Below are 14,780 nucleotides of genomic sequence, written 5' to 3'. Positions count from 1 at the left end.
AGATATCCAATCATTCCTTGCCAACACTTCCCGTTCAATTGGACGACTGCCCGTGACAAACATTTCAATTAGCAGCAGAAGGATGAAAAGGAAACTGGGCGTCTATCACCGTCAAAGAGTCAAGATGTGTTGCTAACCTAAAGGCTTCGATGAGTCTTTCCACCTTCTGTGCTTCTCCTTGCACCCGAACATGAGCCTGGAATTTCCTCAGTGCCTCGTCTAGCTCCATGCCGGAGAAATCCATCTCGTCCACTACGCAGCTGTGAGAAAACACACACAGAAAAAAAAGTATTGCAAACGAAAAGCCACTATTTAACACGGCCTTTGCGTCTGAGTCGATGCACATAAACACACACACGCTGAAGGCAAAACCTTCCTCTTATACTCATACTTCTATTAATGAGCTACTGACCTGGAAGACACACACATACACACAAGCGGAAGATGAAAAGTGATTACAGTGGCAAATAAGAGCCATGAGAGTCATGTAATGACAATCAAAGGAGTACATGAAAGGCTTGGAATGTGCCAATGGCCTGACCACATACAGTATTTGTGTGTGTGGACGCATTAAGTTACTTGGACAATGTGTATGACAGCCTAAGCAAAAAGCTTTTGCCTTCCTCCATGGAGGATGGGAACGAAAACATGGGCATTTTGAATGAAAGTGTGTTGCATTTATGCATGCCAGTGTGTTATCGCGTCCACTTAACTTCAATGAAGGGGCCACCAAAGCCAAAAATAGTAACTTGTGACCTAGTATTTGACTTGTAGTATTCGTTGTTCATCTCTCAACAATATTGATGGCTTAATAAGTAATGTTACAAGAAGAACAAGTCCTTTATAGTAATAGGAGGGTTGATAAAGACTTTGTTAGTATTAGGGAGGATTAAGACATAAAGGTACAGTTTTGAGTTTCCAACTACCTGTCAACACATCCAAGATTGCTGCCAGAAATGCAGACAGCCGTAAAAAAAAAAAGCTACGCTTGTCATCTATCCCAAGATGGCCACCGATTATGAACACAGCCAAGAAGATGAAAAGGAAGACAGAAAAGGAGTTGTTTTATTTTTTAAATAGAATGGCTGCAACTCTAACTCGGAATAATCATGTTGAAATATGAATGTTAAAAGTCCTTTCATGGCAAATTAGTATATTATTCTGATATATATGAAAAATATCACTTCAAAAAACAAAAAAGTCAAGCCTAAACGTTATGTAAAACTATGTGAAACTAATTAGAACCACTTAATGGCTTAATAGTGATGTGGATTCATAGCATACCAAATATATGTTTTAATTTTATGTACTTAATGGGTTAAATTACTATTTAAAAAGACATTTACAATCAGGGGAGAAAGCATTTTGTGGTTTCATCCTGTGATAGGATCTATTTTCATTTCTTTTTTACTGCTTTGGTCGTAATGCAGCATACAAGTCACAGCTCATTTTCAACCTTGGAAAGCATTTGACAAAAAGCTTCTAAGATCTTTTTTCCCCTTTTTAATCCAATTTTATATGGCTCTCAATGTGCAATTCGCTACTTCTAAAGTTGTTGCTTTTGTAACTATTCTGCAACTTTGAAATATGACAACGCGTCATGGAGGTGCTCCAAACTGAAGCCTGACCAATTTAAATCTTAAGATAAAGTTTGGAAGCTGCCACTAACGCAACTATTAGGTGTAAAGTAGTTCACTGCATGGCAATATCTCACCATGAATGTGCTTGTGCCTGTGCTTATTACTTGCAGCCAGCCATAATAGTATCACCCTCGCTGTCAATGCACAAGTCAATAAAAGTAAGAAGTACTAAACCTGCAAAGTTCTTGTATAATTCATGGCTGCGGCCTAGCAGCCTTGCATCAACGTGAATGATATCACTTATAAAATGTAGAAAGGTGATTTTACTGTGGAATGATGGGAAACGTAGGCACTTTTGCCAAAGACTCTGTGACAACTACAGCAAAGCATTATTTTCTGGTTGGGAGACGAATGGGAGGAAATTATGAACATTTTATCTTTGTCTGTGGTCGGAAATGAGTTCAATTCCGGTGCTCTGGAAAATTAATGAAATTATAATAATAAGGTAGCCAACAAAAGGTGATGTCCACGTTTAGGGATGAAAAATAGTTACTTCTCTGAGAAATGGGCATTGTGTTGCATTTTAGAGGACAGTAATAAATGTGTTTCCATGAATAATTTGACATGTAACAAGACAAAACAATGCACAATTAGATAAATAAAGACATTATTAGGAAATATTTGTATTTTCTCAAAAGAAAATAATAAATATGTACGTGTACAAAAGCTGGAATGTTTTTAAAAATGTTGATAGAATTTGATATATAATACAATGTGTAGTTTTTTTTCTTTATTTAAATATAAACCAATGAAAACATTCTTAAACATATTTTCTTTTAAACCAGATTCCAGGAACATAACATTATAAAGTGGTATTGATAAAAACTAGGAATTGTTAACTGAAGGCAAATTGAGGCCATTTTAGACACAATTCTAACAATCTGAGTTTGACTTTGAACAGGGGCTCATTTTGTTTGTCTTCCTTTCTTTCTCTTTTTTTTATCAATCCCCACTGAAACATTTGAAAGATGGCCAAGGTTCAATTGCTCGAAAAAAAAGACTAATGGCTTACAAAGCCTCTAGACAGCAACAGTAAATTATTTATATTGAACCTAAAGTCGTCTCTGTTGGGCCAACCGAACCAACTCAACAGACAAGGATATTCTATTTAAAACTGTGTGTGTCAATAATAGACAGCATTCCTAAGAATAAAAGGCAGAAAAGCTCTCTATCTTGTATATACATGTGTTGAATGTTCCAGTTAATACAGACAAATAAAAAATGAACAAATTAAAGTGCACGGTGTACAAAAGAACAGTGACTCACTCGAGGACGTCTCGGTTAAACTGCAACTTGCTGTTGCCCAGGAACTCTCCAATCATCTGTCTGCTCAGGCCTTTCCTCTGAAGCAAGAAATGGGCCACACCAATGGCCGTGTCGGGCACAAAGCCCCGCGTGATCAGGAAGTGGATCCCTTTTTCCGGGTTCCTGCCGACACAAGGGAACCTAAACATCACTTTCGAGTGAGGGCCGGAAAACGTCTATTGCTATTGCTGCTATTGTTCCCAATTCCCAACTGATATTCATTCATTAATTAGCTTTTTAGTCGTTTAGCAAAAGAAAGCACTTTCCACTTTGGAAATACAAATACAAGTAGAAAAACGATAGAGAAAAAAAAGGAATTCCTGTATATCGATACATTGAAGCATAAATATCAATAGGATTGGACATGTGGTGCTGTCAATGGCAGCTAATGATACTGGATGTGAAGGTTCATCTTCCAATGCCATTGATGGCAAAACCATCCATTGTGACTGTGAATGAATGCCTCATGAGTTAAAAGAATGTCGTATGAAGGGTTAAATATTACAGTGGATGACAAAGTAGTAAAACTAAACGAGGGAGGAATATTCATCAAGATGGAGCTCAATCTTTCTGGTCTTAATGAATGCTTTATGAAACATTAATAACCCATTTATAAACCAGTTATTAACGCCTCATTAAAGAGGAGCCAGCCAGCTTTGTTACATGATGACTTTTTTTTTTGCATCATCTCTTAACTTAACTCTTTGACTTGATTCCAAAGAGTACCGTGTGCATGTGTGTGTGTTTGTGTGTGTGTGTGCGTCTGTGTGTTTAACTTAATCAAGTTTAATTCGCAATAACTAACAATAATGATAAGATGTAAAGGCCAGCCGTGCTCACTATTTATGGCTCCTTTGAAATTGCTAATGCACTCTGCCTCTGTCTTTTACTACATCTCCATCTCCTTGATGCCTTTACCTTTATTTTATTCTAGTGAAGAAGCCTATGCCACAAAAGAAGCTCTTTGGGCAAAACGTCTACTTTGAAGAGTGACCAGTTGTGTATAGTGTGTTTCTGTCTGTGTGTACAGTAGTAGTGTGTTTGTGTGTGCCATGCCACTCACACGTTGAAGAGGTTTAGTCCAATACGATAAAGCCGTTTGCGGTGCGTGTCCGTGGACAGGGTGGGCGAGCGGCAGGACGTCGGATCCTGGCATCGGTCCCTGGGCAGGGAGACTACCAGAGCCTGCAGGGCGTCTGGCACGCTGCCCGGAGGCAGCTGCTGAGGGTGGGTGTAGTGGTACTGCTGGTACTGCGTGTAAATCTGGGCCGGCTGCTGGTCGGACGGGGCCGAGGTCATGACGGCGGTGGAGGTAGACGTGGAGGTGGACTCTGCCCTGTCCGAGAAGACGTCCCCTTCTTGGGGGGTGCCGAGGAAGGTCGCGGCAGAGCCTCTCCGTGACCCCGGATCCACCATTTCCAGCTCCTCGCTGGGAGGAGGCGCGGGGAATTCCGGTTCATCGAGGGACTGTCCTCCGATGAGGCCCATCCCGCTAAGCGAGGTCTTCCTGCTGCCCGGCTCGCCTCCGGCGTTGCCCAGGGAGGTGGTGGTGGTTGTGGTGGTGGCGGAGGAGATGGTGTAGGAACTATTGCTGTCTATGTGAACGGTCACGTCGCGGAAGGCCATGAGAAGGGAGCTGGCGCTGCGGGGGAGGCAGGCGCTCTCGGCGGCGGCGCGGAGGGCCCCGGGGTCCATCAGGAGGGTCTGGCCTTCCGTACTCTCCGATACGCTCCAACCGCGGAGGGCGTCGTCTATCGACTGGGCCAGTGAGTGAAGCTGAGAAATGGGGAGAAAAATCATTTTCACATAATCAGCATATGCATATTCAAATCTAAAAATACACATAATTGAAGAGTTTGAATGGTTGGTTATTAAATGCAGGGATCCTAAAAAGGTGCCTCGGGATTTAAAAGTGGGTCATGGAGGCATAATGGCTTGGTTGCGGACAGGAAAATGCAATATAACGGGATCCTCCATCAACTATTTCTTTTTTTCTATACAAATAGTTACGATTTATCATTACAACTGTGAATGTAATTTGGTGTAAGTTCAGATTTATGTATGAATATAGGCTATGCTCCTCAATTTGATTTCAGTGGGTATTTTAAAGCTAATCTTAATGAGATTGAGGGCTTTGGCCATTTTTTTTCTTGTAACCTTGGGACTTTAAAACTTTTAAAGGGAAAAGTAACCTTAGTGTCTAATCATAATAAAGTACATCTTTGCAGAATGAAGGACAAAAAATGAATCCCTACTCTGAGCAGGTTCGCTCATTATCTGCCCTTTGTAAGACCAATGGCTTGAGATGAATAGTGATAGTGTTCCAGTAATTAGATCATGCGTTAAAACTGCTCAAAGAAGCATTTTATTCTGTGGTTAATGTAAGAATTTAAGCTTATATGGGAGGAAGGAAAGGTATTACACAATTCTAGGGTTTAGTGGCATTTATTATCAGTGCTATGATAATAATCAGTATATCCAGGATTTGTATAGAATTGAAATTCCATTTTTCATTTTTCTTCTCCTTACTAAAAAAATAACAAATGTTGCTCGGAGAGGAAGTAACACGGACATTTGGTCCACTAAAATCACACATCATCAAACCTTGGTTCTCTGGGGAGACTGTCAAAATCACCAAAGAGGAACATTTTCCTTTTAACATATCCTCTACTCTACACCATTGGAGTTAGATCACTATTAAGTTTGTTTTTTTAAGATGCTTATTTTGCTTGGTGTACTGTTATGCACATTTAAAGATAATTTGTGTTTAGACTGCACTAAATCTACTTAAATGTATCGTTTCATTTAAATGATAAACTGCCACTTTGTCTTACAAGTACTGTTTATAAATTACTTCCTAAAGAGAACATTGCATTTTATATATCGCATAGCTTTGGATTTTTTGCCTTAATTTGAGCAAGCAAAAAACAAATTTGTTGACTATTAAGATATGGACACTTCTGTTATTGTTAAATTAAAATAAATGAACCCTTTATTTTCCATGGCAATTGTCCTCCATAGAGCCCAGATCAATTGAGATGTAGTATTTTCAGTTTAGAAGTGACCCTGAAGGGGATCTCTAGGTTGCCTTTGTACTGAAATCTAAATGTTTTTCTCCGTGTAATTGACTGGCGACCAGTCTCTAGTGTGAATGGCTTGTCTTGCTCAAAGGCAGGCCCCAATTAACTCTGACACTAACCGGATTAGCACTTTTGCTGTCGGAAGAATGTTAGTCTAACTCACTTGTTCAGAGAAGCAGTCCTCCAACTGAGAGAGCGACGGTGCGGGGCTGGGAGGGGGTAACGGTCCCAAGCCCGCGGGGCCAGCCGGCAACGGGGCGGACGCGGGGGATGGGGGAAGAGAGGTTGAGCGGCACGGTGGCGGAGGTGGCGTCTTAGAGCGGAGTGGGATCTGTCCTCCACCCGGATGGAGAGAGTAACTGTGTCTCTGAGCGCTATTGCGGTTCCGTCCCGAGGGGCTGGGTTGGCGTAGGGAGATCCGCCGGGGTAGTTTGCTCTCTGAGAGAGAGTTGCGGATCTTTTGGAAATTTTTGCTTAGCTGGTACTGACGAAAGGCGGTCTGGATGCGGCGGGCGGCCCGTCTGGCGATGAGGTGACCTCCGTACTTCTGCTCCAGATCTTCTATCTGGTGAGGTGGGATTTCACATTAGAATCAAGGCGCTACAAGTGAACAGTTACAACAAATACTATCCTTTATAAGCAGCCAATCTAGCTCAATGGAACTTGAAAAGGAAAAATGGCAAGGAACATACACAAACAAGGGTTTATATCAATCTAATTCAGTGTTTTCCAACCTTTATAGAGTATATGAATCATATATCACCTCAGTTTTCCCATTTCAATGAATCAATATGGCATTAACATGTCTCAAGTCCACAAAAAGCACCATACTTTTATTTATCTAATAAACATAAATGGCATTGCATTAAAACATAATAAAAGAGAAGGTCAAGTAACTGAGTGCATTTATGAATGAATAAATAATTACTCCACATAGTCAAATATTTGTGCGTTGGATGTGTGTATTTAGTAATCATTTAAGAGTTAATTTTTTGACTGATTGGCTGTCATTGAAAGGGCCAATCCATCATGACTTATCATTCACCAGTCATAATGGATTGGACGTCAAGTCCTGTCAATGGCATTGATGAATGAGCATAGCAACTGACATCCTAATCTGTCAACAGTTTGGTCAATAAATTAAATGTTAGCCAACAGTAGCCCTTTGTTCCTATTATGAATGTACTCATTTTGTATTGATGTGATTAAATGTTTGTTCACTAATCAGCATTCTTGAAATTTCTTAAGTTCCAAGAAATGATTTGAGGAGAAAACCATCTGCCAACTCGTGCAAGAATATTTCATCATGATGCCTAAGATTCTATGCCACTGCATGCATGCTTGAATAAAGATCCTCTCAAATTCAAGATGCTTGCCTTGTATCTCATTACCAAGTGTGTCTAATAAATGGTCCATAAAAGTTGCGCAGGCAAACTTTCCAGCAACGAAAAACGAAATCACCGCAGTAAAGAAAAGGAGGACAACTGACTCACACCGTCAGAACACGCCACAAAAATGCACACACTCAAAAGCCGTTATTAGCTGTTACTATGGCAACATAGCATCGTTAATGCTCCTGTCGCTATGGATGTGGAAACATTACTGTTAGCTTTTTTTTGTTCGCTTTCATGTCAACAGAGACAGAAATAGATCTGAATGGGCTTCATTTTTGTAGCAAGCAATGTCACCTTAGCATCCCCCCCTCCAGGTCCCCGGACCCCTTTGACGCCAAGGCCGAAAAACACACTCTGAAAGGGGCATTCAGAACTACAACTCATATGTAGTACTGAAATATTGTCAGCCCAGAATAGAACCTTCAATTTTAGAACTCTGAGGTAGACGTGCTAATCACTCATCCACCACACTGCTACATAATTCAATATACGTGGTGCAATTATAATGTGACAACACTTGATTATCGTTTTTAAAAGCATTTCATTTCATCATGAGATTGGAACATTGCAGTTCTTGACGGTATTTCTTTATGATTATTTCGGGCAATGTTCCCTATAAGCTGTGCGCAATTGCGCACAGCTTTCGTCTTCTCTGCGCAACAGCAATCATACGGCGTGCAGTAAGTAAAATCCAAACTTTTTTTTTTCTTTTTTTTTACCCCTTTTCCCCATGACGGCACCGTTTAAGCAGCAGCCAGTAGCAGTTGCTCTGTCCACTCTTATGTTTTTCTTGTTTTACAGCATGTTTTACACGGAAAATTAGAGGGAACACTGACATACACCTGCTTATGCCAGGTGTGATACTGGTGTGCCCATAAGGAGCAATGATGCCACTCACACTGGTACTCAGTGCATCTTTTTGCCCAGACCAACGAAAAATTAGAGTGAACATTGATTAAGGGTATCTTACTATATCATAAATGTGGCGTCATTGCATAGTGATAAGTGAAATTACTTCAGTATTTTGTATTAGATGGTATAAAATGATGTGCCAGACACAGTATTTTAAATGAGAGCATCTGAGTCAAGTGTGATAAGGTAACCCCGAATTATAAAACATCTGAGAAGGGCCTTATTACCCTGAGGAGACTTCCCGAGAAGGGCGTAGTACCTGTTTATTTTTGTTCTCCAGGGAGATTTCGTACTCGCTTGGCCCCTCCCGCTTGGCTGTGGTGCCTTCCACATCCGGTCCCCCCGAGGACGAGCCGTCCTCCAGGCTCAGCAACCGTCCGCTGTCGTGGGAAGAAGAGTGGATAGCGATCAGCCGTCTGTGACCTTCAAAATGTGTTGGTTTGTCCGTGTGTGTGTGGGGGGGGTGAGGGGGAGCAGGTGGGAAATGATTGCCGTTGCCGCAGGCAATTGCAGGACACAATTGCTCGACAGCGGGAATTTTCTAAATCTACGCTCTGGTTTTTAATGTGGCGTTCTCATCAGATAATTCTTTTAATTATGGATAATTATGTTTTATTATCCATTTTATCTACTGTATTTAGACTGGGGAGAAATAGTTATGCTCAAATCTGGACTGAGTATTCTAATCTTTTGTCGCAACCACCTTTATATTCGATATTCTTCCTGCAGTCGATAAATGTGTATGTTAGGTTCATAAAAGGATTTTGATGGAGTCATTGAAGCGTTGTAAATATAAGCATGACCTTTTATTTATCTTATATTTACACAAGCGGTGCAATTAGCCTGAGACCACACTGTAAAATAAAATTACCCTTGAAATCATAGTCAAACGTACGTTTTAAAAAAAGGATAGTTTCTGTAGCCGTATATTTCTGCAGTAGTTTTTTCCCCTGAAAACTGTAGTAGAAAAAATACTTTTCTAAAACTATTTGGTCCATATGTAATCAGGTTTGACGGTGGTGACAGCTTTTCTCATTTGTCTTTTCTCATCTATGCGGGCAAATGTGCTGACTACTGAGCTACTGAAGGTGAGCTCGATGACATATGGTGCACTTTGAATTGAAGGAAATCCTTACACCTTTAAAAAAACTCCTGCTGGCTGATGCCAGACTGAGCTAATGGCTCAGTAGTCAGCACGCTCGACTTCCACAGTGACAACATAGGTTCAAACCGTGTTTGGACATTTAAAACTACATGATGGTGTAGAATTTCACTCCGGATGAATGAACAATTTTCTTTAACAATGGATTACTAACTAAATTCCTCAGCTTTGAGCCAAGTTAGGACGAGCAGTAAATAATAAAGATGACATCAAGAGCTTCCAAAAAATGCCACTTGATAAAAAGCACAACAAAGCGATTGGTTACGTACTCTCCTCTTTATTGCATAAGAGATGCACATAGGGAACAATGGTTTGTAAAGTCTCTGTGTTCTGAGCCTTAATTATTCTATGGTAATACGAATGTCTGCTTGCGAGACACAGCAAGACAATGTCCTCAAAGTCAAACATGACTTGCATAAAAAGTAGCCAGATAACTTAATCAGTCACTGCAGACATTTTAGAGACAATCATCTGTAATACAGCTGAGCAATTGAAAATATAACAGTAAACAGTATTTCAATAACGCTTCAACATGGTTTATTGTGGTTGCTTTCAATAATTTCCTCTCCTTGTTTTTTTATTTAATTTTTAAATCCCTGCCCGCGCCCACGAAGGACAAAAACTGGCCTTTTACACGACATCGCCAATGAAAATCTGCCAGGGGGGAAATAAGGCAAGTACAGACAGAAAAAAAATGGAATTGCTGAACCAATAAAACATAATGCATTATTCGCCAATTTAAAAGAGTCAAGGGATCTTGCATGGTTGTTTTTTTTTCCAAGCCTCTTGCCCCAAGGATCAGTGATGCAAATGAGCTTCAGATGACCCTGTCAACACTCCTGTGGGACAAAGCCATGCGTCTGCCGCAGCAGCACAGTTGAAGTTGGTGAAATCATTTAGATTCAAGGACGCAGTACTCATCAAGCTGCCAAATTACTCTTGTCAAATTGTGTCGTTGATTGGTGCAATTAGAGAATGCGGCGATGCACCACTCCGTTTCCTCCCACCCACATATTGCATTGTGTAAGAAGGCGCTTGAAGTCAAAGCTCTTGAATTGTTTTTAAATCTATATGAGGAGATCTAGCAGACGTTGTCTAGTCAAAAATGACAACCAAATCTGTGCATATGTCACAGGTCAATGCTATTAAATGAGAAATATTGGTATAAGTCCATGCCACCTACAAAAATACCGGCACTAAAGAGATGTGACTATTTTTATACAAGCTATTAATAACGCCTCTTTGATCGTCATTTGACAAATAATGTATTGCAAGTGTCTGCTTCTCTGTCCCCAAATTCAAATCTCAGTTCACTCAGTATAGTGTTACCCGCTGTTTTATTTTTACACACGAGAAGCGGAACAACAGCATGCAGGTTAAACATCTTATTCCTGAGCGCACCCTTGGAGTTCTTCTTGTTATTCTTGTACCGCTATTATTGTTATCAAGTCAATATCTTACTCAGGGAATGAGGCCATGAGAGAAGAATTGTGTCTCACGAATCAACTGGAGCAAGTCACGTTCAGTCGCAAATGGAACGGAAACAAGAGGAAGGACGAGTAAGGAGAAAGCCAGCACCAAATCAGAATACATTAGAGTACATTAGAATACATTAGAAGGTTTAAAACATGAGAGTTGAGCAATTTATGTATCTGGACTGCAAAAAGCTTCCGTAATGCTGTGTGAGCCATCCCCTACTCGCCTACTCACAGTCTGCATGTGGGACGGAAGGCACAAGTGTACATCTGTCAAAAACTATAACTCTAATAGATACATTTGCCTATAGATAAAAAAAAGCGAATTGTATTCAATAATGAGTTACTTCATTATATAGTTCATCTGGTGGTTGTCAGGTTTGGATTTCAGTAGCTAGCGACACCAGAGAGAGGAACACCAGAACCGATGTTGGGGAAGAAAAAAAAACATTACTCATATGCATGCATTAGATGTAAAAATGATATCATCAAAGGGTAAAACTGACGCACATGAGCAGAATGTAACAAGATAGGCCTTAAGCTCCACAAATTGCAAAAGGATCTGACGAGATTGCATGCAAATACATTAAATAAACCTGTCAACATATTCCCTGAGATTTTGCCAGTTCAATTTAAATCACTGCCAAACATGATTCCATCAGGTGGAAAGTTTCTTTTTGATCACATCTAACAGTGATTCCCAACCACTGCTTTGTAGATTTATCTAAATTAACCAAATTGTGCCAATATTTAGATCTTGGTTACAAATAATGAATCTTTATTTGCTTCTTTCTTGCACCGGCTTCCATTGATACTGTAAGAATTTCAATCTAATTGAAGGAAGAGAGGCTGGAAGCAAATGATTAGCTGCCAGTCCTTCCCTTCAAATTGATTGGACATCCATCTCTGTTAATGGTAGTCAATGAGTGTATGCCATTTTGTTTTGTGATGGTAGTATATTAGTATGTTGTGATTAGGGAAAATTGAGATTTGAGAATTTTAAAAATGGAAAAAAATAGCTTAATTGCCGATTGAGTCTCGTACTGCTGGAAAATATTTTAACGTTTCCAATCAGTGCTGATTGGAGTTTGGTAGTAAATTCATTTTGGGCCATTTCCATGTCTTATACTACTTTGACTTTTACATGGGAATCCACAAAGCATTTTTGCCCTTATCAGTCTTTTGAGGATTGTCTATTAAAATGTGGTATCACTGGCTCTTCTCTTCATTAAAGTTCCAATTACGATGATTATATTTCCCTATCTTTCTTTTGATATGTTGTTATATAATCTTACTACCGCCAATAAATCCAATTAACTGCCGAGTATAATGAAAATAAAGTCAAAAACACACAGCAACCATCACTGTACTACCAAATACACAACTTCCCACGCTCCAAGCCAAAGGCAAAGTAATTTGTTTCCCATCCCTTTGTTACTATGGCAGTGACGGCTATTACGTCATGGCGGGTTGCTAAGGGTGCTCACGTTATCGATGTTATCGGCGCTTGTTGCTGTGACTCAGGCCCACGTCCTCAATACGGCTATTTGTTCTAAAGCGTTTATTTTTGCCGCAAATGTGGCCGCACACACGTATCGTAATACGTGAAGTCTGCTGCACACACGACAAAATGTCTTTTGGTATAATAATAAATCTTCACGTAATGGCTATGTTTGAGAGATGCAATGATTCGGATCATATGAGAGCAGATCATTACAGCGATTGTGTGACTGATGACACAAAACCCTGAACTAACTCAGTGAATGCTGATATCCAAGGAAACAATGTGGCCAGAATTCCAACAGGGGATAGGGGAAAAAATCTGTATATAAACAAAGGACAACAATATGTAAGCTTCATTTATTGAGTCTCATTGTTGAAGTCACGATTGCCTTCAAGGGCTATCTTAGTTCCAACGCTTATCTGAGTAATGCAGAAGTGAGTCAAATATACTAGATAACTCGGAACTCTCAACCGGCTCTTTTCCCGATTTGCAATTCACCCAAATTACCCAAAACCAACACAATTATAGCGAATGCCAACTCTGGATTCTAACCCTCAACCAAAGAACACTCAGGCAAGTGTATTGAGCACCGAGCAAACAATAGAGATGTTCATTTCAGCAGAATTACTCCCTAATAATCAGAATCTCCCTTTGGATGAGGCAAGCAGCTGTTGTGTCTGTTTCTATGCAATCCACTACTGCCTTAGCTTGCATATTGCAGCTTTAGGATTCAAATTTTCAGGACACACATAAAATATAAAGTACTGATACACGTGCAAGTCATCCGTATTACCTGGACGTGCCGCTTGCATCAGGCTCGGGATGCTCCGGGGCGGGGCAGCAGAACTGATGCAGCACCGTCTCATTTCTGCAAAGCAGAGAGGGAACAAAATGATTTGTTTGCTTGTTTGTTTTCTCAGCATTCTGCCAAACTTCTCTGGCCAAAAAGATCCAGAAGAAGAGACTTTCATTAAACTCCTCGGGATTATTTGGCACTGATCCCTTTGTAAATACTCTATGTGGGTCAATTCTAGGCTGAGACTGCTTACAGTGCGTTGATAGCGGCATCCAGATGTTGAAAGCTACAATGATTTAGCGCTGTCCCTGAATCAGTGTGACAGATGGTCACTTGCAGCTGCTACAACACACACACACACACACACACACACACACACACACACACACACACAACGTACATGGCTTTTCATTCATTTTTCAGTTATGATATCTGCACTAGATAACATATATCGATATATACATGTTCAAAATATATATTTCTCCTGGGAAAAATAAAAAGGGGACCAGGGTAGCCTCTTTATTTCTCCCGGGAAAAAATAAAAAGGGGACCAGGTTCTTGTCTAAAAATATTGAGAACCAAAATAAAGCTCCAATAGCAAAGAAGGAAAATGTTGAGTGTGTGTCATCCATTTAATCATATACACTAGATGCAAGTTTTTTAAAAATAAGCTTCTGATATCTCAGAAATATGTTTGGTTAGCAGTTGGGGAGTCACCTCCCCTGCTGCGCTGTAGATACCAAGAATTTTTCTAGCGGCTGCCTGGTGTTCTTTCTTTCACAAATATAAGCGTTGTCAAAAATATCATTAAAATGCAACATTTTATGCAAAAATAGAACTGTAGCAAAATATTCCCCTGGTCGGATTGGCCATCTGAGAATGTGGGGAAGAAGTACAAGGCAGTAAAACTAAAGAGCCATCAGTTTATGCAGGCCCTCTAGGGTGGGAAAGTATTTAAGTATTTGTAGTGTGCTTCTTCTAACCATGGCTACCAGGAAAAATAAAATGAACGTGAATACTTTTGATGGGTGACTCTGCCTTTGGGATGTCATGTCTTCAAGCATATGTACAGTGTATAGATAAAAATGGGATTTTTAGATGTTAAAATGGGATGTATACATTCTTATTCGACTGCAATACAAAGACATGTCTTGACCTGCACTCAGCATATTGGAAGTGATGCAGAGTCACAATGACAGGCAGTCAGACTCGACGCCAGGACTCGCAGTGACAGTCGCGGCTATAAAAAGATTCCTTTTCTCTACAACTTCCTCATCCAGGAGGAAACTACATGTCATCCATTTTCTAGTTCTAAGGAGGGAAAAAAAGAAGATGAAATATATTTTGTTTTGTTTTCAAACTTGATTGACCTGCAACCTCAGGTGGAGATTTCTTAATCTAATCAATGGATGACACTCCCACTCAAAATACATCGGACATCTACCGTTCTAAATGGAACTCTTGGCTTTAGCTTGCCACGTCCCCTCAGTTTAAATGAATTGGACATCAATG

The 14,780-nt window shown here is 40.2% G+C and overlaps 1 protein-coding gene across 2 annotated transcripts in view; it reads right to left on the bottom strand.

The window, feature by feature from the left end:
- iqsec3b (IQ motif and Sec7 domain ArfGEF 3b) overlaps nucleotides 1-14,780 on the bottom strand; it is a 33,783-nt gene that overhangs the window by 14,158 nt on the left and 4,845 nt on the right. For both annotated transcript variants that reach the window (XM_077711819.1, XM_077711820.1), the window contains exons 2-7: nucleotides 13,266-13,340; nucleotides 8,591-8,711; nucleotides 6,189-6,590; nucleotides 4,009-4,721; nucleotides 2,907-3,068; nucleotides 138-260 (exon numbers count right to left, since the gene is read on the bottom strand). In XM_077711819.1, the coding sequence (XP_077567945.1) occupies nucleotides 138-260; nucleotides 2,907-3,068; nucleotides 4,009-4,721; nucleotides 6,189-6,590; nucleotides 8,591-8,711; nucleotides 13,266-13,340 (1,596 nt within the window). The remainder of the gene's footprint in view (nucleotides 1-137; nucleotides 261-2,906; nucleotides 3,069-4,008; nucleotides 4,722-6,188; nucleotides 6,591-8,590; nucleotides 8,712-13,265; nucleotides 13,341-14,780) is intronic.

This window comes from Stigmatopora nigra, chromosome 2 (genome assembly GCF_051989575.1).
Source record: "Stigmatopora nigra isolate UIUO_SnigA chromosome 2, RoL_Snig_1.1, whole genome shotgun sequence".
NCBI classification, from domain to species: Eukaryota; Metazoa; Chordata; class Actinopteri; order Syngnathiformes; family Syngnathidae; genus Stigmatopora; species Stigmatopora nigra.
This window is presented reverse-complemented; position numbering and strand designations above follow the sequence as displayed.